This window comes from Erithacus rubecula (genome assembly GCF_903797595.1).
Source record: "Erithacus rubecula genome assembly, chromosome: 4".
Classification (NCBI taxonomy): Eukaryota; Metazoa; Chordata; class Aves; order Passeriformes; family Muscicapidae; genus Erithacus; species Erithacus rubecula.
Window position 1 is genome coordinate 30,991,806 of NC_136686.1, and position 25,221 is coordinate 31,017,026.

The following is a 25,221-nucleotide window of genomic DNA, read 5'->3' on the forward strand; positions in this document are numbered from 1 at the left end:
AGATTCCAGATGCTCCCAATAAACAGCAGTGGCCTATGTCTCTGTGCTCCATGACAGGCCTACATCAAGGTTAAACTGGCCTCAGTAGGAAAGGTTGGCCTCAATGTAAATGTTTTATTTTTAAAAATATAATTATTATTATGTTTATTATATTTATATTTGTTTATTGTAAATATTGTTGAATATTCAGCTGAAGTCTGAAGCCCTGAAGTACTAGCAAAACCGAGCTGGCTTTTAAGGGTGCTCCTTACCAGTGTCTTCTCTGTTTGAGAGTGCAGTTTACTTTTACCTGGCAAAAAAAAACCCCAAAACAACTTATTTATGCTTGCAAACTCTAAACTTTATTGTTGTCAGATATTTTTGTTCTTGAGATTTGTTGTTCCTTGGGCATGGCTTACTTTATCTTGTGTTGTGTGTATATATATATGTGTGTGTGTGTGTGTGTGTGTCTGTGTGTGTGTGTGTGTGTGTTCTTTTCCCCAGAGGTAAGGAGTCTTCCACCCACAGTGGTTCAATCTGCTGAACTCTCCATAGGTAGAGGGGACTTCCAGTTCATGTTTTGAGAACAAGTACAGAGTCAGCAAGGGGTTGTTTTCCTAGAAGGGATGAGTGGCTTGCATGGATGACATTCCTTCAGCAGGTCTTGTGAGAACCTCATGTGAGCCTGCCTGCTTTGCCTTATGCTGCTGTCTCCATGGCTGGATGAAGAGCAGCAGCACCAATAGCAGACACTTTCATTGGGATGGTCCTTCTGAAGAATTAATCAGAACTATGACACAGGAAAAAAATGACATTGAGAGTTCTCCCTGCATCTGTTTTTAGTACCTGTTGTTACTATGAGAAAAGATGTTTATCTTCAGGAATATAATTGTCCAGCAGGGCAATTGTGGCTGCAAAGGTTTTTTTGGTTTAAAAAATGTAGATTGAAAGATTGATCTGTTAAGTTTTTGCCATTTCATAAATAAAAAGAAATGAAGCAGTCTATGTGGCAGAACTAAAGGATGTATAATGAATGTGGATGTGTAAGAAATATCAGAATATGCTATCTAGTGCCTTTCTATAACTGTTGGCTGTAAATCTTAAAATTGGAGAAGTTAGGAACAAGTATATTTACTACAAATTACTAATCTTTATCTATAAGGAAATCTTGAATTTGCCCAGTACCAACATAGAGGCTTGTCTTTTAATGCAGTGGTCTCCAAACAATTTTGCTGTACCCCTGTTAGTAAAACATTTTTAAATACACACTGCCAATGTATATACACACATTTATACATTATAAATTATGTACATGTACTGCTGTTACTAACATGTAACTATAAAACATGCACAAAAATAGGAACTAAAAAAAGGATGTGATGAGATTAAACACTATTTAAAAATATTTATTTTACTTATTAATAATACAAAAAAATTTCTTGCTGTACTTGATGTTATTGTATTGCATAACCTCAGACTTAACACACACTTCCACAGGTTTAATATACACTAAGACACTACCTACAGGTTTACAAAAACATCTTCCACACTTCCTCCAGTAAGTATTCACAAGGAAAGTTCCCTGGTGTTCATGGCTACCAGGCTTTTACTGGAGGAGAACTTGAGAAGTTGGTTATATTGATGCCTTTATAACTTACATATATTGGGGTTTATATATGTAAATAATATTTATAATAATATATTTACAATATAAATATATATATATATGTAACTTCAATATTGACAAAAATTGTGCTCATACATGATGATTTATGGCACTGCTTGTCCCTGTGGTCTGTTATATTGCTGTACACAAAAAAGAGACATAGCTTAAAGCATAATAGTTTTGTTGTAAGGACTGCAGTGAACTTCAGAATAAATTGAGTGATCTCAGTAATTTAACAATACATTGTAAAATCATGGAAGAAAGAATGGTATTTAATACAAGTATGTGCTATTATGCATTTTTTTAAAAGTCAACCCTCTCTTCTGTTACAGGAATATGAGGCCTTAACCAAGCAACCAACTTGCAGTCCAGATGTTTGGGTGAACCTTGGCTGTACGTACTTTTTTCTGGGGATGTACACACAAGCAGAACAAGCAGCTTTGAAAGGTGAGATGTATGGCTCTGTTGGAAAAGACTGCTTATTGATTTGAACACTTAAAGCCATTTCCAGACAAAGTATGCAATAAAGGATACTTTTGAGGAAAGTTTGTTGGGTTTGGGGTTTTGTTTGGGGATTAGTTAATTTGAAATTTCATTTAACAGGAGAATTATGATGCTGTTTCCTTCCTAAAAATACCTTAGGCATGTGGGGCAGCTGGAACTAAAAGAAGCATCTGGAAAATAATTTTTCTTACTAATTGCTAAGTACAGAACCCAGCATCAAAAGGATACTTTTCTTTTGACTGATACTGTGTGTCTGAGCCAGCACAGATGAAGCAAATTAGGCCAGTGAAATTATTTTAAAAAATAAGCATCTGAGAGAATTCAGTATTCTCCATAATGAAGACAAGAACTCTATTTAGGTAGTTTGAGTGACTTAGAAGGTGTTCTCGTTGCCTTGTAAATCAAATGTTAGGTATCTGATTCTTCAAGGCAAGAAGTTCAGTAGTCACGTTATCACAGTTCTACTTTACTCTTAACATGCATTTAAATAATCATCTTAAAATCATTTAAAGAAGAGAAATGGAAATTAGATTCCAGGGCAGTTTTTGTTGCCTAAAAATGTTTCTGTAGTTTAATTTTGTTACCCATCACTTTTTATGTATCTTAGTGATTTATATTGTTTTCTATAAGTATCTCAGTAATTTTTAAGTGAAATTAATAGTAGCATTATCTCACTCAATTTCTGACTCTTGCCTTCTTAGGATAAAGCTTTTATTGAAGGATGGGTTTGTTCCTTTCTTTCATTAGTCTTCTTGTCTTGGACTGAAAATAGAGTAGGAAGAAAATAATTGTGTACTTTGTTCTGCTGAGAAGGAGTGCCTTCCAGAAGGACAGCTTTGTAGCATTTTTTAAAAATAATTAGTTCTCATATTCCTTTAAAATCCTCAGAAAGATCATGCTGAGCTTGAATGCCACAACTGGAAATGTTTATTTGTTTTCAATTGTGAAAATCTCATGCAGGGCTTTGTGATTTGTATTGTTCAAGAGGTGTGGAAATTTCTAATATTCACAAATAATTTAATCTTTAATGTACCACAAATTTGAGCTTTGGAAATTGCAACCTAGGACTTGAAGTGAGTGTAAAAGTAAATGGGCAATAGAGCTTTGAGATGCCACTGTGACCTAAAGCATGGAGAAAGCAAGCAGCTTCATCCTGTACCAGTTGGAGTCATTGTCATCAGCTTCACATTTAGTGAGTTACAATAATCCATTCTAGAGATGACATGTACACAGATGGGCATGCACATTTATTAGCTGTGAGCTGGAGGTAAGGGAAGGTTAATGTTTGCCATGTCCCTTCAGATTAGTAGTATGGTGAGTGGCAGAGCAAGGAGTGCAGTTAGGCTACTCAAGTACTGGAAGCAAGGGTAGGAATATTAGAGTGCTAGAGTGGGAGGGAGTGCAGCTGAAGGAGGGAACAGAAAATAACTGAGTGGTCACATTAGTTCAGTTCCTGATCAGTTCATGATTTTATATAATTGTTTAAGAAGGAGAGCATACCAGTTTTTATGAGTTTTTACTCACTTTCTTGTGAGTACTGTAATCCTGGTGATTTCTGGCGACTTGGTGGGGAAGCAGTGACAGCTGAGGATTTGAATCACCTGTCCTTTCCCCACTGAAATCTTCCAAGTGTGGTGTATTCCCTTTTCAATCTTTCTTATATTAAGCTTAAACCTTTTTATTTTTGTTTAAGTCAGATCCTCTTTTAGTTTGTTTGGGTTTTTTTAACAACTTAGGATTGCATCAGTGGTGGCTGTTTGCAATATAGTATTGACAGCTGAGGCCATATCATCTCATGCTCTCTTCCATCATTTTGCAAGGATCTTGAAGAAGCAAAATACTTTAGAAGAACACCATTTATCCAATACTGCCTTGAATACCACTGAAAAAAATGATAGGTAGTGTTAATATTAGGCTTCTTACCATTGCTATTTTGGGATTGTTTTGCCTGAATTCTTGTATAGTGTATGCTGTTTATTGTTGCTGTTATGCTAAACCCCTGAAAGTAGCATATTGCTAAAACAAATTAAGAACTAATTTAGTTTCAGCTGTAATTCTAAATTTCTACAGTGACAGAATCTCTGTGTGAAAGGGAACATAAATACCAGTTAGCTTTCTGGAACAGGTTTTCTGCACAAACATGTAAATATCTTGAAATCAAATCAAATTCTTTCCTGCTATGTACTGTTGCTGTTGCTTAAGGAAATTATTGTTAGCCATTGCTCCATTAATGAGAAAAATTTTACAGGATACTTAAAATTTAGGAAACTATCATTAAAATCCATGAGGTAATTAATGTATGCATACAGATACATAGTCCATAATCTCTTGTGGAGCAAGTTTTTTATCTTTATTTTATAACAGATGTGAATTGATCTCTTAGCTTGTTATTTAATTCAAACTTCATGGAATAGAGGGGATGGGAGGCCATTAAGAATAGCCAGCACAACTTCACTGAGGATAAGTCCTGCCTGACCAACCTAGTGGCTTTCTATGATGGAGTGACTCCATCAGTGGCCAAGGGAATGGCTATGGATGTCATCTGTCTGGACTTCTGTAAAGGTTTTGATACGGCTCCCCACAACATTCTTCTCTCTAAATGGTATAGATATGGATTTGATGGGTAGACTGTTAGGTGGATTAGGAATTGGTCAGACAAGTCAGATCCAGAGGATAGTGATCCATGGCTCAGAGTCCCAATGGGCATCATTGAGCAGTGATGTCCCTTATGGGTCCCTGTCAGGACTGATGTTATCTAATGTCTTCACTAATGACACAGACAAAGGGAACAAGTGCACCCTCAGCAAGTTTGCAGATGACACCAAGCTGAGTGGTGGGGTTCACACACTTGAAGGGTGGGATGCCAGCCAGAGGGGTCTGGGCAGGCTTGAGAGGTGGATCTGCGAGAACTTCAAGAAGTTCAACACATCTAAGTGCAAGGTGCTGCACCTGGGTTGGGGCAACCCTAGGTATCAACACCAGCTGGGGATGCAGAGATTGAGAGCAGCCCTGCCAAGAAGGACTTGAAAGTGCAGGTGGACAAGGGGCTGGACATGACCCAACAATGTGCACTCAGTTGTGTCCTGGGCTGCATCAAAAGCAGCATGGGCAGCAGGATGAAAGAGGGGATTCTGCCCCTCTGCTCTGCTGTGCTCTGGTGAGACCCCACCTGCAGTGCTGCATCCAGCTCTGGGGTCCCCAGCACAGGAAGGATATTAACCTGCTGGAGCAAGTCCAGAGGAGGCCACCAAAATGTTAAGAGAGATGGAGAACCTTTCCTACAAGCAAAGGCATAGAGAATTGGATTTTTCAGCTTGGAGAACAGAAGGCTTCAGGGAGACCTAATTGAGGCTTTCCAGTACCTAGACAAGACTTACAAGAGCTGAACAGAGACCATTAACACAGGTATGTAGTGATAGGACAAGGAGGAATGGTTTTTAACTGAAAGAGCATAGGTTTAGATTTGATACAAGGAAGAAATTCTTTACTGTGAGACTGGTGAGGAGTTGCCCAGAGAAGTTCCATCCCTGAAAGTGTTCGAAGCCAGGCTGAACAGGACCTTGAGCAGCCTGTTCTAGTGGAAGGTTTTCATGACTATGGCAGGGGGAGTTGGAATTAGATATCCTTAAGGTCCCTTCTAATCTAAGCCATTCTGTGATTCTGTGATTCTCTCAGGAAAGACTAAGTCTGAATATCAAAAATCATATAAAAAATAATTACTGCAAATATAAGCTAAGAGGTAAAGGCGATAAAGAAAAACCCCTCCTTGAAGGTTTTTCATTATAATTGTATTTTACCTCCTCTAAGCTTTCTTCCAAATTCCTTTCAGATATTTCTGGCTTCTCCTTTTCCCCTGTTGTTTGCTCACATTGCACTTACTAATGTTCCTGGTTCTGAGGTGAAGGTAGAGTTACTTCCAAGTCAGGTACAGTTGTTTTGTAGCCATCCCATAGTGAAGCTGCCAAGTGATGCTTTGCTGACTCCTTTTGCATCTGTGTTCTCACACATTGGCTGAACATATGTTTTCTGTGCTGAGGGTAGCCAATCTTGTCTTGAGAGAATGATGCTTAAACTATTGATCTTGATTTAGTATATAATAATAACAACAGGGTTGGGTTTCTTTCCTTATAAAAACTAATACTCTCATGTTGCATTCACAACTCCTGTGCCTGGCAAAGGCCTAAGAACAGAAACTCAGCCTGGCACACTTGGGCTGTGATCCTGGCAACTGATCTGAGTTTTTAGAAGCCTGCATAGTGCTCTCAGAAGCTGTTGGCTTGCATTAAGAAAGAAACTAAAAACTAAAGCATAAGAACTAAAATTGTTCTTTTAAACCACAAAATGTACACATAAGTGGGCCTGCAGTTAAGTCTGTTATGAAAAACAGTCTTTTTAATGATAAATGGAATCTTAGAATTAAATTTAAGATTCATTCACAGACAGGGTTATATTGCTGAACCATTCATTAAAGTTGGGGTTTTTTTTTTCATCCCTTCCAATTTTTGATGGGAAAAGCTTTGTAATTACTTTGCTTCTTCGCATCTCTGCATGTGTCAGATCTGAATGTGGTTTAACTGGACAGAGAACTCATTTCACAGCCTATATTGAAAGGAGCAATATTGTACAAAAGCAGACCAGCAATGGGTTAGTAATAACAGTGACATTTTCCAAACTGGTTTTGCTTATTCGTGATAAAATGTTTTTCAGGTGTGAAATAGTTGTCGCTAGTGAAGATATTCAGTTACAAGCAGGCACCAAATAGTTACTGAGTTTTCCTTTTCTTAGAATTACATATTCACCTACATGATTTTATCTGTCATGTTGCTTTTACTTTTTGGTGAATTTTAGCTGAGGTTTTGAACCAGCCTATTCATGTATGGAACTTTCAAAGCACACAAGTGAAAATATCACATGTTTAAACTCTAAAAGCTACTAAACTTATTTTCTTGTTTTGTTTTTTTAAGTATAGTGGAAGCTACAGCCCAAGAGTAATTCATTTGATGATCTTTAATTTACTGTGCTTAGTATGACTGAAATTAAATGTGTTTTTATTGTAAGTAACTGTGCATAGCTGAACTACCATTTGAGTTTTGTGGGAACAGGAAGATTTCAGTGAATATCCTCTGTAAATTTCATTCAAGTAAATTCTGAACACTTGAGCTGTTCAGATGGTGCAAATGTAAACCTCAGTGCTGCACTATGTTGGTTTTTTTTAAATATTTTTCTCATTCCTTTTCATTTCCCTTTCACCAGTGAAACTTTGATTTTGAGGCACAGAGGGCTTCATTTAGCTACGTGTTCAGATAAGCAGAGAGTTGTTTCTCAGGGATTAGGAGAATAAGGTTTCCTCTGGTCATATTTCCTACTGTCAGAATGGAGCCTTCTATGCCCTGTTCCATTTCTACCAGCTCCTGCTAGGGGTGTTTAATGTGTATTGTATGCCTGTTGATGTGTGAAGGGCTCTATAGAATATGAATTATGTGCTAGATGGGATTTATTAATGCTGGATGCATGACCAGCAGTGCCTTGCACTCTTCTGAGAGGGCACAAATGCCAGATTGTCCATGACTATTTCATCATCTTTTTACTGCCTGAGACAGCAATATGGAACCCACCAAGAGTCTGAGCTGCCACTTCTAGTGAGTTTGATGTTTTGTTTAATAACTAGTGAAGATGTCTTCAACAATGTCTTCATTCTTACTGTAGTTGCTTATTATGTTTTAACAAATACTTCAGTACGTGTCTGTCAGTGTCAACACATAAAATATATAGAACACTTTTAAGATAGCAGCTATGACACTAGTGTGTGGAAAAACAGCACTGATCATGACAAAAATTCTGGCAAAGGAATATCAGTACATTTCCTAAGTGAAAAGAGATATATCAATATATCCTGTTCAGCTACTTCAGTGCTTGAGTACAAGGCCAGTACTAGATCTGGAGCAGGGTCCAGTTTGTTGCTCTGCAGCATTGTCATCATGTACATTATGATCCCAAGAATCCCAAGATTGTTTAGTACTGATTTTAAAAAAAAAATTAAGTAGTCATTGTCTTGAAAAAGTAGAAGATTGTGCTTCCTTGTAGCATTAATAGATCAGTGACAATGATATTCAGTAGCAGCAGAGAATAATAAAAGAACAAACTAATGTCCCTTAAATGTCCCTTAAAAATCATTATCTCTGATGAGGCAGTTGTAGCACTTCCTGCTCCAGGGATTGATAACATCTTTATCCAATATTCATGACTCCATTCTTTCTGAAAACTGCCCTTGTTCATGTGTTTCCTTGTCTTCCTCAAAGAATGCATTTGGCACCAAGAGAAAAGAAGCTTCTGATATTGCATGTTTCCATATTTCTGCTTACTATATTGACAAGGCTATATTTGTGTGGGGTTTTAAGCAACTTATTTTAAAGCATATCAGATAGCCAGTATCATGTAATATGTTACAAAACAGGACACTTTTCCACCCTCCATGTATCCATGCACACAATCAAAATTCAAATTTCATCTTTTGCCTGTTTTTAGATGTTAAATAATGTGAACTAGCTCTCCAGCTTTTGCCAAGAAGTAAATAATAATTTTGATGTCAGATCAGATGCCAGGTTTGCAAGGGCAGCCTGCACTCGCTGGTTGACCAGTGAAACAAAAATTCCTTGGTTTAGATTCTTGACAGTATTGCTTGCAAGTCACAATTTTCACAGTGTAAATAATGCTAAAAAACATTCAAAAGGGGGAAAAAAGTAGACCTACTCAAAAAAAGAACATTGGTGTCTTTACCCATAGTACTATGATTATGCAATATGTTATTTTCAGTATAAATCCCACAATCTGTCCTGCTTGTATTTTTGGAGTCTTTGATGACCAAATGTTTTGAATTGTGAAGGATGGTTGTGGTTGAAGTTTCTCACAAAGGCACATGTAAAGTCAATGTGCAGCCCTTCTAAACTTTGATATTAAAACCTATCAATTAATTCTGAGGAACATGTAGAGTGACAAGCATGCATTTACATTAAGGTACTCTCACTTTTTAAGTCAGTGGTTGAAATATCCATACTATCGTGTCAGTTATACTACTAAAGCTGCCTTTGCAATCTTTATTGTACATCAGAAATTTTCTGTTCTTTAACAGAGTAATTCTCACCCATATCCTAGACTGAAGACCATTTAGCTTCTTAATAACTTGATGCTCTGTTAGAAGTATCTTACAAGATGTTGTGGTCTTGTGAGAGTGCTTTCATACCACCTTTATATTTTGTACTTTTATTCTAGTAGTTCTTTAAAGATGCAATGCATTGTCCTCATTTTTCTAGGAACATGGCTAAATAACACAGCTTGCTAAGGCAAAAAGGGAAGAAATAGTTGCTGTATTTATTAGAAGTAGGTGGGCAGCCTTGTGCTGCCAATCTGATCAGAGTAGCCTGGGTTTTGGCACTGTCCATTATATCACAAAGTTTCCTTACTATGTGAAGAAAAGTAGGGAACCTGGAAACCCTAAGTTGCTTAAAAAAAATCCATCTTCAGGGGGTGGTAGGGAAGAGGGTTTGGTGGTTTGAGCCGTCTTTTATGGTTTAGGATGTCAGAAGAATTACAGCTTTGTGTTAGACGCTATTGCTGTGCTAACTCTGCACTTCTGTGGCCTTATAAACGCAGTAAGTAATTCTGCTTTCTGTAAAAATTCCATGTACACCCCTTCTGTGGAACATGGTTTGCCAGCTGGTTGGTCTGAGCAAAAATGAGAGTGCTCATTAGGCTAGGAAAAGTACAGGAAACAAGGGAAGATTTTTTTGGAAGATTGCTGGCAAAAGAAAAGAATAGCACTGTTTGACGAGGACGTTTGTCGCTCTTGGTGAAGCAAAAGGCTCTAGTGACTTAAAACTCTGCAGTTTACAATTTGTGCCATATGGAGTGAATTCAATGGAATTCCTAATCCTGCTAGAGTAAGAAATTTCATTAACTTTACTTGCTCTAGTAAGAAGATATCCCTCTTAAATCTCTTGCCATATCTTAGTTTGAAAGTTACCTGCTCTGGCCATAGAATTCTTTCATGTGCCTTTTATTCCTACGGACAGAAGAAATATTAGAAGTATAATGTAATGTGCATGCCTAACAAAATGGTAGCTGCACTGGCTTTTTCACTCCACTAGAAGTTGTTGAGATTCCTGGAATTATAAATCAAAACTTACTTAAAATGTGATATATCATAGAAGGAGCCTTGAGTTTATCTGTTGCTGCTTTTTATTTTAAAAAGGTACTATGCCTGTGTGTCACAAAAAAAAAAAAAAAAAAAAAAAAAAAAAAAAAAAAAAAAGAAAGAAAAAGAAAAGAAAAGAAAAAAACAAAACAAACAAACCCAAAAAACCCAGAGAATTATTGAGAAATCACTGCAGGGAGATGATAAAGTGATTCATAGTTTTAAGGCTCATGGAAGGTAGAGGTCAATGAAAAATTATTTTCAACAGGGATTTAAAAAGAAATAGTCAGGGAATGAAGAAAGAAACCACTCTAAAATTGGTAGAACCTCCCCCAAGGCATGACCTGCAAAGGCTCTCAGTGAAGAACTGTACCTGAGCTAGTTAATGAAAGAATAGGGGTGCATTCTTGTATCTTGAGAAAGAAAATTAAAAATATAAAGAGATGCCCTGTGAGTAGTTCATTACAATAATACTTACTAAATTTGCCTTTCAGCACCTAAGAGTGGTCTCCAGAACCGTTTACTCTTTCACCTGGCACATAAGGTATGATGTATTTTCTTCACTCCTGCTTTGTTTTCTTTTCAGTTTAGTAATGTGTAATATATGCTGGCAACCTGGCAGAATAATTGAAATGCCTGTGGTGGCAGAAGAACAAACATTTTTCATAACCACCTTATGGTATTCAAATGTGGTGGAGAAAGCAAGTATGAAAACATGATCTCAGAATAGATGCTCTCAGCATGTTTTTAAGGAAAGTATTACCAATACACTTTCCATAAGTCATACAATAGGAATGTAAAGGTATTTTTAATCACGAGGAGCATGAAACCTTAATAGAATCAGAAATGTAGAAGCCACAATTCTACTTCTTTTTTCTAAATGTACCCAGTTTTCCTAACTTGCAGCTCTCTTATATGTAGCAATTTCATCAAAATGGTGTATATGCTATTACTGATTCTCTTAAGTAGTTCAGTATCCATAAAATCATACTCTTAATAGCATGAAATTTTATTTAATTTCAACAACAATTAAGTGCTTATTTAATTTACCACACATAGCTGTCTTCCCTTAAATTAGGTTTTGTACCATCCTGTACAGAATACTTGCAAAGCATTCTGCTACTAAAAACACTGACTTAAAAGGAAGTATAAATCCTGAATGTTAGCTTTGACATCAGATTCTTTTTACTTGTATCTGTTAGTTTTAAGAGAGAAATCTTAAAGCATTTTACACTGGCATTGGCACTTATAGATGTCTGTGATGAGCTAGGAATTATGCAATTTCTCTTTAGTTAGTCACTGGAAATAAAGGGTTTTATCAAAACTATGAAGCCCATTGCCTTTAGTTCTGTTAAGCAACTTATCTTGCCTTTTAACTTTGTGATTGGCTCAAAGAGGGAGAAGGATTTGAAGAAAAACTTGCAGATAGGTGGACAAACAAATACATAATATTAGAATTTGTGTCAAAGAGAAACTAATAATTGCTGTTGAATCAGAAAAACCAGCAAAGGGAAGCAGTGATTAAGGGAATAAGTGATTTGAGAAGACTGACTAGGTAAATAGCTTCAACTTTACTGTTGTAATACAAATATAACAGGTATGTTCCTTGGTTTTAGCCTCTTCTGTGTGTGTTTTTTTTGCTATTCAGAAATGCTTTTAAAAATAAATAATTTACTTAAATAAACTGGAAATTGGAGGCTGGTGAAAGTGAAGTTCGTAGTGCTGTAAAGAAGACTTAAAAAAATTAGGGCTTATGTGTTTGCAAGCCTCATGTTTTTCTGTTATTCATGAGACATTAGATTTGGATCTACAAACAGCAAAATTTTTGCTGGCTTGAATAATTACAATGAAATTTTGTGTTGCGAAATTCTGTTTGTGAAATAATTAATTCAGCTCTTTCCCTCTTATCCATCAAAGCACATGACATGTAATTATATCTAAATCATACCTTAAAGGAAAATGTGTGCTTAGTTTTAGCCTAACATTTATCCAGTTTGAACTCATCTGCCTCTTTAATGTTTGTCTTTCTCCACTGATGAAATTAACTTTAACAGCAGTTTTCCAGGTACGTAATTCTGTTTACCAGCAAGGACAAAACTAACCTAGTTAACTAAAAAGCCTTTCTTGCTGAACTCTTCTGAGAATATATTCCCTTTCTTTTAGTTCAGTGATGAAAAGAAACTGATGAGCTCTCACCAGAACCTGCAAGATGTTACAGAAGATCAGCTTAGCCTGGCATCTATCCACTACATGCGGTCCCACTACCAAGAAGCTATTGATATCTACAAGCGCATTCTGCTGGATAATCGGTGCGCATCTCTAAACCCTACTGGAGCATCTATGTGATTGGTGGTGTTTAAATTCCAAATAGTCGCTTGGTTTCTGAAAGGAGACATTTTCTGCAACTACTATGTCTCTTTCTCATCACAGAATGTGCACCAATTGCAGCTCCTCAATTTTGTTCATTCAAAGTGTTATTGAAAACACCACATTTCAAAAGAAGTCTGCTCTCTCTTGTTTTCTTTTTGCAAAATTGTTGGTTAATTCATTCTGATATCTTTTTTATTTTGTTACTTACTTCTTCTGAAATTATATATGGTCATGTAGCTACTTTGTCTTTTTATTTTTCCCCCTCTGATGGTCAATCTTGTGACCTTGCTTGAATTATTGACTTCTCCTTCACCTCTTAGTCTTCCTTAGAAGGGTTCAGTTCTTGGGTTTTGTGTAGAGTTCCTGCATCCCTTTAAGTCTGAAATTCTTTCCTTTTCTGTTTATCCTCTGTGACACTTGTTGATGGATTTTTATGTCATGTTCTGCAAATTTTTAGTTCATAATTTAACAAGGAACAAATTGAATTAGTAAGTAACTGGAGGTATTTTTAATAAAATAGAAACTGCTGTCTTAGAATACTGCTATCTCTTGGTACTATCTCCTCTTGAATGTTTCAGAAAAATTCCTCCTAATACATATATCATGTAATGCTTGGGAAAGAGATTCTAACCTTCAAGTGCTGCAGAAACCATCACTCAAAGCTAAATGAGTAACCTTCATAGCAATTATCCTTTTACTTAGAGTTTTCACAAATGGTTGTCTTTTCTCTGTCTAGTTCTTCTGGCTTGACTTCTTTTAATGACAAGGATTTTTTTAAATAATTGTATTTGGTACAACCTTGTATGTGCATACTAAATGTCTTTGAGTGTATTGCTTAGAAAAACATGTTAAAGCCAATTACAGAGCTCGTGTTCGGCACATTTCCTTGGTGTGAAGTTGCCACTATTTCCCAAATGTGCAAACCAAAACTTTTGTTGGTAATTCTTAAAAACTGCAGTAGCTGCTGTGAAAAAAAATACTGTGAATCTGTCCTAGCTGACAACCTAGAGAAGTCCTAAGAATTTCTCAAAAACCCCAGTTTTGATGTGTTTGTAAAATGTGTATAGATGTGAGAGCTTTCTTCTTAGTTACTGATTTTAATGTGCTGTAGTGGAGAAATGTTAAACGATCTGTGAGATTTAAAGGTTCTCTTTAATCCTCTTTCCTGCAGGGAATACCTGGCTCTGAATGTATATGTGGCCCTGTGCTATTACAAACTGGATTACTATGATGTATCACAGGAAGTGCTAGCTGTGTATCTTCAGCAAGTTCCTGACAGCACCATTGCTCTTAACCTTAAGGCTTGTAACCATTTCCGACTTTACAATGGAAAGGCTGCAGAGGTATCTATTGGACAGTCCTTCAACTCACCTTTATTTTTGTTTGAGATTCCATACATGTTTCTTTTCATCTTAATCAGTAATGTAGATAATGGTCTTTACCTTGTCACTGTGTCCTTTTAGGAATGTCACCTATTTTTCAGTTTCCTTGGCATTAATCCATCTGTCCACATATGTGCACAGTGATCTTACCATTTTCCCAGTATCTTTTTGATCTTGTTTTTATATCTATTACCCAATTGCTAAAATAATTAGGTAGAACTGGAAAGGCAAAATCTTCTAGTCATCTGGCACCAATGGAAATGTCTTGCTCTCAGCTTTGATGCTCATTTGAAGCTCCACTTAGGCTTCTGTGCTTTTTTGGTTTTATGTTAAAATTTTGTAATGTATGTAATTGCAGGCAGAGCTCAAGAACTTGACAGACAGTGCCTCATCATCTTTTGAGTTTGGCAAGGAGCTCATTAAGCACAATCTGGTAAGTAATGTATTTCTAGGGTTTAATATGAACTGCTCTCATTTGTAGAGCTTCTCATGATGATTCATAGAATGGAATATTTGGAAAAACTGCAGACTTAATTCAGTCTCTCTGCCATATAAGTCATGTTCCAGGAATCCTACCAGTATAATGAGTGTGCCATCAAGTGTATTTACTTTTTTTTCCTGTAATTTCTCCTTGACAGTTTGATAATGTGTCAAAAAAATAATAATACTTTTAGTTGCTTTTAGTCATGAAGGTGTATTAAAATAATGTATGTTGTGTAAGAGTACCTTTGCAAGATACTTTGTGGAGCCCACTCAATAAAGACACTGTAGAAACAAGTCAGGATGACCCTGAACTCTATTTAGTAAAGAACAATTTGACTGGAAAAAAGATAGCTCATGAAAATAGCTTTCATTTGAAAAGTATTTAGCAAGGAGTTCTAGGAAAAAAGATGCTCATAAAACCAAAATACTTTTGTGTTCTGCAGTAAAAGAGTCACTAAGAGTAACTAATGTTTAATTTCCCCTTCAGTGGTATTATTTTGCTGAACAACTGGTAACAGTAGATTGCTCCTCTTTAATGGCAGCTACTTGCTTTGTCATTTTTCAAGGCAGTCATCACAAGTTAACACTTCTTTCCCCAAGCATTAAAACTGCTTTCAAACGGGACTTTTGTAAGTTAGTGTTGTTTATTTTGTGTGTTGATATTTTTGCCAGCTTTATTTTTTAAGTACATTAGATCTTGTTGGAGGAACTGTCATGTGAAACTGGAGTATAATCCACTGCTCTTGATTGTTTTAGGGCCCTGTGTCGTTCTAAATAAATGTGGAGTTGTTAGCCTAATTTTTTTCATATAAAAACGTCATAAGCAGTTTATAGTTCTATATGTGTTCTATTCACTCTATGTTACTCTTTTAAATCTTTGATATATAACATATCACTCTTTTGAGCTACTAAAAGCCTAAATAAGTTAATCTCTATGTATGGATTAAATACTTACATTCTTTAGAGTCAAGATTGTCACACTGTATAATTCTATAGCTATATTAAAGCAGGAATTAAGCTAATGTCAGAGCCACTGACCTTTTCCTACTGTTTATGTAGGAATTTAAGGATTAATTCCCTTGAATTAACTTATCATAGAAAAGGTTCTGATACATGATTGTCAATATGCTGCTTTGGTTTGCAGGTAGTTTTCCGAGGAGGAGAAGGGGCTTTGCAAGTCCTACCTCCTCTGGTTGATGTTATTCCTGAGGCAAGACTGAATCTTGTGATTTACTATCTCCAGCAAGGTAAATACACCTTCCTCTGGCTCTTTCGTACCTTCACTAATTCATCTTATCTCAACTGTTCAATGCTTTCTTTTCTTTGCAGTAGAATGTAATTTATTTCATTTTCTGTTCATCTATAAAATAGTGAAGTAAAAGTTCCCACGGCTTGCAGAGAAGGACTTTAATACTGTGCACTCAAAAAAAGCCTATGCCAGCATAGTATTGGATGTTCTTGGGTTGCAGGAGATGGCTTTGGAGATGGTAGTGTTTATTTGTTTCTAGTGAGAGGACCTCTCCTTTGGCTGAACATGTGAGAATGGTAGGCATATATCCTGTAAAGGCAAGAACAACCATTTCTATAAATACAGCACAAACATATGAACCAAACAAAATATGAACCAAAATGACTGTGAACAAGATATTTCATTAAAATCTTTTTTACAGTTCTGAAGAATGCAGGTAGGTAGCCAGAATCAGTTGGTAAGGATTTTCTACTTTTATGTCTCCTGTGATTGCCAGCTTCTTTGAATTGTATCTGAGTTTTTCAGAACTATTCCTGTTCTGTCCAATGCAGTGGGTTGACTGGCTGTGTGATTCAAGGCAGGCCCAATTAGAAGAGGTTGCTTAAAGCCTTGTCCAGACAAGCATCTAGTCAGAATTTCCTCTGTTATACCTTGAGTCCATGCCTTTCTCTCACTCTGTGGAAACTGTTTCCATCTACTCTGTACCCTCTTATCAGTTAACTGTAGACAGTGATTAGATCTCCCCTGAAGTCCTTTTTCCTCTGAAAGCTAAGCAAACTCAGTTCTCTCAGTTTCTCCTCAGCTCTCTTCCTGCCTTGGGAGCCTTCAGTTGGGCTCACTCCTGTGCTTCAGTGTCTGTATTGATCATAGGATCCCAAACCTAGACACAGTGCTCATGTGCAACCTCACAAGTGCGAAATAAAGAATTCCTTCCCTTGCTGTGATGGCTCTGTTCGTGCTAATAAGATCTGGTGTGCAGTTGGCCTCCTTTGCTGCAAGGCTGCACTGTCTGCCAGATTGCCTTTTAGCCAGTCAGCTCCCCACCTGACTTGCTCGGGCATGATTCAAACCAAGTAAGATGCAAGACTTTCATTTTGCCTCCAATGAACTTCATCAGATTCCTTTCAGCCCATTTTTTCAGCCTATTGAGCTGCTTCTCAATATCTGGGAGATTTCATCATAAACTTTTATAATTTGCAGACTTGCTCAGAGTACTCTATGCTATCATCTGGATCATTAATAAAAATAAGTTAGTGAACAGTGTCAATCCCTGAGACATTTGATTAGTAATGAGGCACCACCTCTTGGATTTGGTACAGTTGGTCATTGTCCTTTGGTAGTCCAGCCAGTTTTCCATCGCCTTATAATTTTATTTAGCCATTCCTATCTTTCAGGTTTGTATGAGAGACCATGTCAAAGACATTGCTAAAGCCAGGGTATACAGCATCAACTTTTATCTCCTTATTCACACAACCAGTCACACCTAGAATTAGTGAATACATTTTCACATTGGTAAATCCATGTCTGCTGTCCCGAGCCACCTCTCAGTATTGTTGCCATTGTCCCCGTAGGCAATATTGGTACTATTACCAATTATCTTGCACAATAATATTTTTGATAATAACATACATATCAAATGAAGTTCTACTTACATGGAAACAAAGTGCATCTCATGCATCAGTTGAAAATCAATCTTGTTTACTCGTATCTGTTAACCTTGCAGTAATTTTCACTAGTTAGGTTCTGTTCTTCACTGTGATATACAAATGACTTGTGTACTGACAAAGAAGGTCAAGGGGAATTCAGACTAAAATCTCTTTTCTGGTTTGGCTAAGTTTCCATTTTATTTCTATTATTTTTAGGGTAGCAGTATTGGTTAGGAAAGTGAGAAATTCTTGCTTCTAATGACAGCAAGGTCTCTGATAAATATAGACTTGTGGTGATGATATATGCTCTGAACTGGAATGATTGAAGCACAAACACGCATCCTGTCTTTTCAACTCTTCTGTGTAGAGAATATGAGAAAACAAAGTACAGGAAGATTATTGATTATTATTTTGACCTTGTGCTGTTGAGAAGACGGCTGTTGGATTATGAACCAAGGGGCCAAACCATATCTGCTAGGAAAACTGCAGTAATAAAGAAGTTATTACTCACTCTGTGTTTGTTATTTGAGTTCTAGAAAACTATCACCATTGTGATAGAAATTCACAATGATTTATAGTTAGCTTTCTCCTCCTGTCTAAATGGTTTATTTTTTAGTCTGTGACTATTGGGGAATGTTGTAGAGGATGAGTGGCTTGTTCTAATACAGTGTACCATGGGTTGTCATGCATTCTAATGTCTGGCATTTCAGATGATGTGCAGGAGGCTTATAACCTGATTAAGGACCTGGAACCTACAGCTCCACAGGTAATTGGAAAATTATGTCATGGCACATAAAGACAGAGGTTATAAAGTGATATGAAATCTGCCACATACAAAACTGATATCCTGAGGACAGCTTGCCCATTTCCACTCTTAAAACTCCTGTGTTTTCAGCCCTTCATCAACAATAAATTTAATGTGCATGCATAAAATGTTATGTATGAGCATATAGGAGTACTTAGCCTGTTTGTTGCTGCACCACCTGGGTTCAACTAAGAATACAGTTCTGTTGTGTGCAGCCTTGATTTTGGGAAGTGGACCATTGCTGTAAGGTAAAAGCCCCCTTGCAGCTATAGCTGGTTGTCTGCCTGGTGGTGGCTTTCATCCCTCAGATTTGCTAGCTCAGATGGTCATATAGTTTGTCCTGAAGCCATGAAAATTAAAATGAGCTAGATTAGATTAAACAGTTTTAATAAAAGCTATTTTCTAATTCCATCACACTTTGGCTGCCATGAGTGAAAACTGCAGTGTCCCTTGGCTGCTACTCTAATTTTCTTCTGTGGCTGTTCCAGCATGTTTAGTTTGATTTATTCTTTGCTGTTTATTTTCCAAAGGTCACATAGCTGGGCATAAAAGGGACCTTTCATGCGTCTCTGTAAAGAATTAAATGGAGAGAGGGAGGGAAGAAGGGAGGAAGGGAAAAGGAAAACCTCAAAAACACAGATCTGGTGATTCTGTGCTGAGGAGTGAGGAGTGTCTTCTGATGTTGCTTTACACTCCTTACATTTTTCAGTGTAGCAAAACTTACTTTAACAGTTTTCTGCAGCTCTCATTCCTATTGTAAGATATTGTCCCAATACACTTTGGTAATAATTCTTGATCACATTTTGAGATTAAAAATATTTGTGCTTTTTTTTTTTTTTTTTTTCATTTCTCCCTCACACTTTTAAGGAACTCCCTGCTAAGACTTGCAAAACTACTTGTAAAACCTCCTTGAGTATTTGCCAAATTTCTTCTTTGTCACAATGCCTGTAGGGTAATAATTTGGCATCTGTATGACAGTTGGTGTGCTAAAACAATTACTTACATTGTTTCATTACATTCTGTTGTTGGTTTCTTGAAAGATGTCTCTCCTGCATTTACCTCTGTAACAGGGCTGTCCTGGTTTATCAGCAGTACTTACCAAGATAGGTTTATAGATATAACCCTTAATTATAAGATTTGGGTAAGAAAAAAGAGTCTGTTACATGCTGAGAAAAATTTGTTCAGAGAAGAATTGCACTGTAGTTGTTTCTCATACTAGAGGTTACAGGATACTCAACTTCTGTTCCTAATTTCACTTGAGTAACATGGCCACAGAGCACAAACCTCTTGACATTTTTGTTCTGATGAGAAAAACTATGAATTTTTCAGCAAGGCTGTCAGTGGTTATGGTTAACCAATGTATATATTTGAAAGGGGATCTGTGCTTTAGTATAACAGTAGTGCACATCTTGGTGATATGATGGTGAAGAGGGCATAAAAGGATGTTACCTGGTGTGTTGTCTTTGACTGTAAGACTTACCAGAAAACACAATATCCCTTTGCATCTAACATATTTAGTAGATGTGACTGCCTAGTAAGTAGAATGTATTTTAGGTGACTAAATTAGTACTGTGCTTAAGCACTACCACAGTAGCCAGCTACCTGCTAAACTCAGTTGTGTTAGAGTTGAATTAATTCAGAAAATACTGTAGACATAGATGTTGTGTGTCTTCTGAAATCTTCACCATGTATTCTCTGATCCCTTTTAACTTTTTTTTTCCTCCAGGAGTACATCCTCAAAGGGGTGGTAAATGCAGCACTTGGACAAGAAATGGGCTCGGTGAGTAAAGCCCATGAGGTTCTCCAGCTTCTCCAACAATACAGTGTGGACAGATCTGTAGAAACAGGAATGGAGTGAAAGAGACAGTAATTTCTTATTTACATTGCAGGGTCCCTGGGTCTCTTAACCTCCTCCCGTAGAATAATCAGTCCAGAATTAGTGAAATGCAAATTTCTGTTGCTGGACTTGATAGTAAATCAAGATGAATTTGATTTCTCTATACTGTTTCCAAAATTCCCATTTGTTTTGTAAATGTTCTTCTTTATCTAGGCACATAGAGTGGCACATTTACCTTTTCTGTTTCTGCTTCAGCCCTGGTTTATCTGTTGGTTGCTCCTCAAGTGTTTCTTGGAGTGTATTTCCAGTGTATTGTAGCATCAACCCTGGAACTCATCTTGGATTTCTTTTTTATTCTTCTTCCAGAGAGATCATCTGAAAATTGCTCAACAGTTCTTCCAGTTGGTGGGGGAATCAGCCAGTGAATGTGGTATGCTTGAAATGTTCTTTTTCCATTAATTAATCCATCTTAAAATATCCAAATATATACCATCATATCTGTGTCTAACTGCTGACTGTTAGCAGGAATATTGCTAGGCATTTTGTTTCTATAGGATGATTTTCAGAAAGTCTAAATTGTAGTCTAAAAAAAATTTGCAACATAAAATTAGAAGTCTCAATTCCAAACCTTACTATATTACTTCCTCTGGAAAAGAGACTGTACTGCAAACTGCAAGTCTTCATGAGGGACTCTGTGGCAGCTTGCCTTTGCCTCATAATCCCCATTACAGAAACAGAAGACACAAGCCTAATTAATTAGGTGAAGTGAGTGGCTGAAACCTCACAGGCAGAGATACACAGGGTACGAATCTAAGACCACTAATGAAAGCCTGTCAAGTACATAGAGTCCTAGCATGGAGCCTGCCCTGAAACTGAGAGTCATAAAAATGTAAAGAGGACTTTGGCTGCAGGGATAAAGGGAAGGTCTGGGACTAACTTCTTGCTTGAATAAGAGAGAAAAACCCACCCACCACCATGCCCCCAAATGAATACATTTTCAATATTTAGTTTTACTTACTCAATGATAGACTGAACCTTCCCTTCTCTTTGCCAAAACCAAAAATCCCAAATAAAAAAAAAAGCCAGCAGTTGTAACATAGAAATCTAGACTGAACATGGCTTGCCAGTTTCCTTTGTAGGCATTATCACTTAGTATTGTTTCTTTAGGTGGGTAACTTGTGCATGTTCATGATGCAGACAGCTCATAGTCCTCAGGGACAGAATGCTGATCCTGTGTCCATGGTGACTGAAGAGAAGGAGCTCCAGAGACAGAGTGGCATCACTGATGAAAGTTTCAGAAATACTGTTGAGCCATTCTATTCTGTTCCCCTTGCAGCCCTGGTACTATTGAGATCATGCATCAGAGAATTTCACATTGGAAGGCTGGAAGTGGTTCCATTGATGAGATTTCCCTAACTCATTCCTTTTGCATTGAAACTATCTCTTCAGAGATAGGATCCCAGAAAACAGGAAGAAACAATATGAAGTGTAGCAGTAGAGGACTCAGTTAGTGGGAATATCTTAATGCCTGTAACCATCATGCAGATGTGACAAGTGACCAGAGCACACATGGATAAAAATAATGCAGAGATAGTCAGGGAAAAGATAGTCAGGGTTTCTTGTTTAGATATAGCCCAAAATTGAAATTGTTAGGAAACCAGAAGTCTAAATTTTATTGTGAAATATTTTTAAATTCATATGCAAAGTATACGGAGGCTGAGGCTTCAACCTTTCAATGGCTGGGGCGGGAGGAATGGCAACAGAAATGTAATACAGTTAGGAAGCTGGATTACTTGAAAAAATGAGCCAATGGGAAGGATTGGTCCCAATCAGAGGTAAAAGGAAGCATCAGTACTGTAAGCATCTTGTCCTCTTGGTACTTCTGTGTAAGAACTGCTTTGTCATCTTCTTAAAAGTTTGTGGGAGGAAACTGCCATAGAGAGGAGCACACAGTTCAGAGTAATTCCTTTAAAGATAAAATAGTGTGAGGGGTTTTGTTTAACCTCAAATGAAGAACAGATGGAGATCAACAAAATGTATATAGGAAATAAAAGAAGCAAACAGTTGTAGTTAGGTAGGTTATAACAAAAAAACAAACACATGAAGCCCAAGAATGTAAGTGTTTTTATATAAGCAATCGATGTTTTTAAAGAAGTTGGATAAAGTGAAATGCCTGATTTTAGAAGAGGAAGATAAATACTAAAATAATTTTTAATGTGATAGGAGGAAGGTAATATGTAGGATATTGTTTCTATTTAATGTACAATGGGGATTGCACATTAAATAAACAAAGTACATAAATAAACATACATGACTATAGAGAAATATAGATAAATAGATGATGCCAGTGGAAAAATGGTTCTAAATATTATAGAAAACTCATCTCAAAATAAATATTTTTCTTTATCAGCAAGTAAAATAATACTGTTTTCAGTTATTTGTTTAGATAGGCAGCTCAGCATATTGAAGCCAAATTATTCACGAGCCAGCTTGAACAGGAACAGTGAGTGGCATATTAAATAGGTTACAGATTTTATATAGAAAAATAAATAAAAATTGGAGACTTTTGTTCTGCCCATGTTGACCTAATAAATGCAATTACATGGCATAATAAACAGCATGAACTTTTTGTTTCTGTCTTTCTTAGAAAAGCATAAGTGAACAGATAACTCTGGACCAGTATTGAATTACATAGCACCTGAGTGGAAATTTTATGATGAAATGACAATTCTACTATAGTCATCTGAGTATTATCAAATTCAAAATCCACGTGTTAGCAAATACCTCAAAAAATGTCCACAGTACTAATCCTAGGAAGAGAAGCTACATAATAACCTTTCTCATTCCTAGCAGAAAATTTACAGGGAAATAGCAGTGAAAAGGATAAAATGCACCTGATTTGAACACTTGAAAGAACCTTTTGTTTCTCTAAAGAAAGGACTTGTATTCATAATTAATGAGCTATAGGAGACAAATAATGACATGGCTACGTTTGCCAATGGTACAGAATTGCCCATAGTAGTAAATAAAAGCTTCCATAATGATGAAAGATGTGAAAGACTGTATAAGACTGGGTAATAATATGTAAATTAAATTTAGCTGAATTACGGAAAAGTTGAAGAGGATCTTAAGAATTGATGAGGAAAGAGGAAACAAAACTAATTACTGTGTCATTGTATACAGATGTGATTCTTTTCCTTGAATACTGTCTCCAGTTCTGGTTCTTACATTTCATTTTAAAAATGATAGATCAAGAAAGGATACAATAAATAGAGCAAGGATGATCAAAGAAAGGGGATAGACTCCTGAAGTAGGAGAAAATGAAAGATTAAATAAAGCAGAATACATGGGCTGAAAAATGATGACTGAGTTTAATTATGTACCTCATGAATCACAAGGAAATGAGGAATAGCGAAGAGTTATTTACTGTACAGTACAAAAATCAAAGAGCATTGACATGAATTATCACTTAAGACAATGAAAATAAACAGCATTAATTGCTTTTTCATATAACGAAACTTATTTCATAGAGAAACTTGCAGAACTAGAATATATTTAAAAAGTTGTAGATGAAAAGTCCATTGGCTGTTTAACACAAATTTTTCAGCAGTGATTAAGAAGTTCTCAGTGCAGGCTGTTGGAAGCTGAGATAAACGTCAGCAGAAGTGCCATTACATACCACAGGATGTATCATATGTGAAATCAGAATATCTTCTTTCTGTAGCTGTATATTCTTACCCAGCAAACTCTGAACTAGACAAACCTTGGATCCAATATAATAGTTTTTATGTTCTTAGGTAACTTAGCGTATTAGCCACTATGTTGAATACTTGTGGTAATTTGTTTGGCTGGATTTAGACCACAGGACAGAATTCTTGCTGTTTGTATATTTGGGCTTTTCCTAAGTAGGTAAAGCTGTTCATGTACATGCTGTTCAAGCGTGTGCATCATGCTTCAGCCCTTCCCATCCAGCTAGTCCTTGCAAGGACCTTGAATGACTTCATCAAGGTGCTGACCTGCTTTGCAGATTTATAATACAGAAGTTGTTGTTTGCTAGAGTGAGGACATCCTTTGCTGTGTCTTTGCTTGCCAACTGGCCTATGTCCTAGTTTTGCCTGGGATAGAGTTAAATTTCTACTTAGAGAATGGTACAGTGCTGCATTTTGAATGTAGTATGAGAATAATGCTGATATCTCAGTGATGTTTTAGTTGTTGCAAAGTCAAGGATTTTCTGGTTTCTTATGGTCTGCCAGTGAGAAGCTGCACGAGAAGCTGGGAGGGAGCATGGCCTGGAGAGCTGATCTGAATGAGCCAAAGGCTTATTTCATACCATAGAACATCATGCCCACTACATGAACTGCAGGGAGTTGGCTGGGAGGGGCTTACTGTGGTTTGGGGAGGGGCTGGACATGGGTCAGTGTGTGGTGAATGATTTTATTCTGGATCATTTGTTTCTCCTGAGTTTTATTCCTCTCTCTTTCTCTCTCCCCGCCCCCTTTTCATTACAATTATTACTGTTATTATTACTAATAATTTTTTTATTTCAATTATCAAGCCATTCTTATCTCAACCCACAAGCTTTATCTTTTTTTAGTGGAGAGGGAGATGGAGTGAACAAGCAGCTGAGTGTTATTTAGTTGCCAGCTGGTGTTAAACCACAACAGTCTACAAGTCTTCTTATTTTAATGTGGATTATCAAAAAATAATGGATTAAAATGAAGATGTGGGATATTTTTTCTGACTTGCTTTTATTAACTGTAGAAATTCCATTGCCTGCATTAAGAAAAGCAGCAATAGGAGGAGTTTAGGAAGAACACGGTGTCATTTATTTGTAAAGTCATTTGTAGTCATCAATTGAGCCCGTTGCTTTTTTAAATTAGATCTCTGCCTTGGAGGTTCAAGGAACATGGAGTAAACTGAGTTAATGTGCAAGTCATTTCCACTAAATGTACACATTTTATCTTTTGTTGGATGTTGTGCACTATAACAGGGGTCAGACAAAACAAAAACTAAAAAATATCCAGAAGCACTTAGAGTGTAGGACTCAATATTCATTCTCTAGCAGTAGAAATAACACCCAAACAGCAGCTTGGGGTTTGTTTAAGCTTG

The 25,221-nt window shown here is 36.7% G+C and overlaps 1 protein-coding gene across 1 annotated transcript in view; it reads left to right on the forward strand.

The window, feature by feature from the left end:
* The window catches only part of IFT56 (intraflagellar transport 56), a 45,211-nt gene that overhangs the window by 4,501 nt on the left and 15,489 nt on the right, over window positions 1–25,221 (forward strand). The window contains exons 4-12 of the mRNA XM_079304538.1: window positions 1,978–2,092; window positions 10,835–10,884; window positions 12,504–12,649; window positions 13,882–14,053; window positions 14,451–14,525; window positions 15,720–15,822; window positions 18,181–18,236; window positions 20,002–20,055; window positions 20,479–20,542. Coding sequence (XP_079160664.1) covers window positions 1,978–2,092; window positions 10,835–10,884; window positions 12,504–12,649; window positions 13,882–14,053; window positions 14,451–14,525; window positions 15,720–15,822; window positions 18,181–18,236; window positions 20,002–20,055; window positions 20,479–20,542 — 835 coding nt within the window. The remainder of the gene's footprint in view (window positions 1–1,977; window positions 2,093–10,834; window positions 10,885–12,503; window positions 12,650–13,881; window positions 14,054–14,450; window positions 14,526–15,719; window positions 15,823–18,180; window positions 18,237–20,001; window positions 20,056–20,478; window positions 20,543–25,221) is intronic.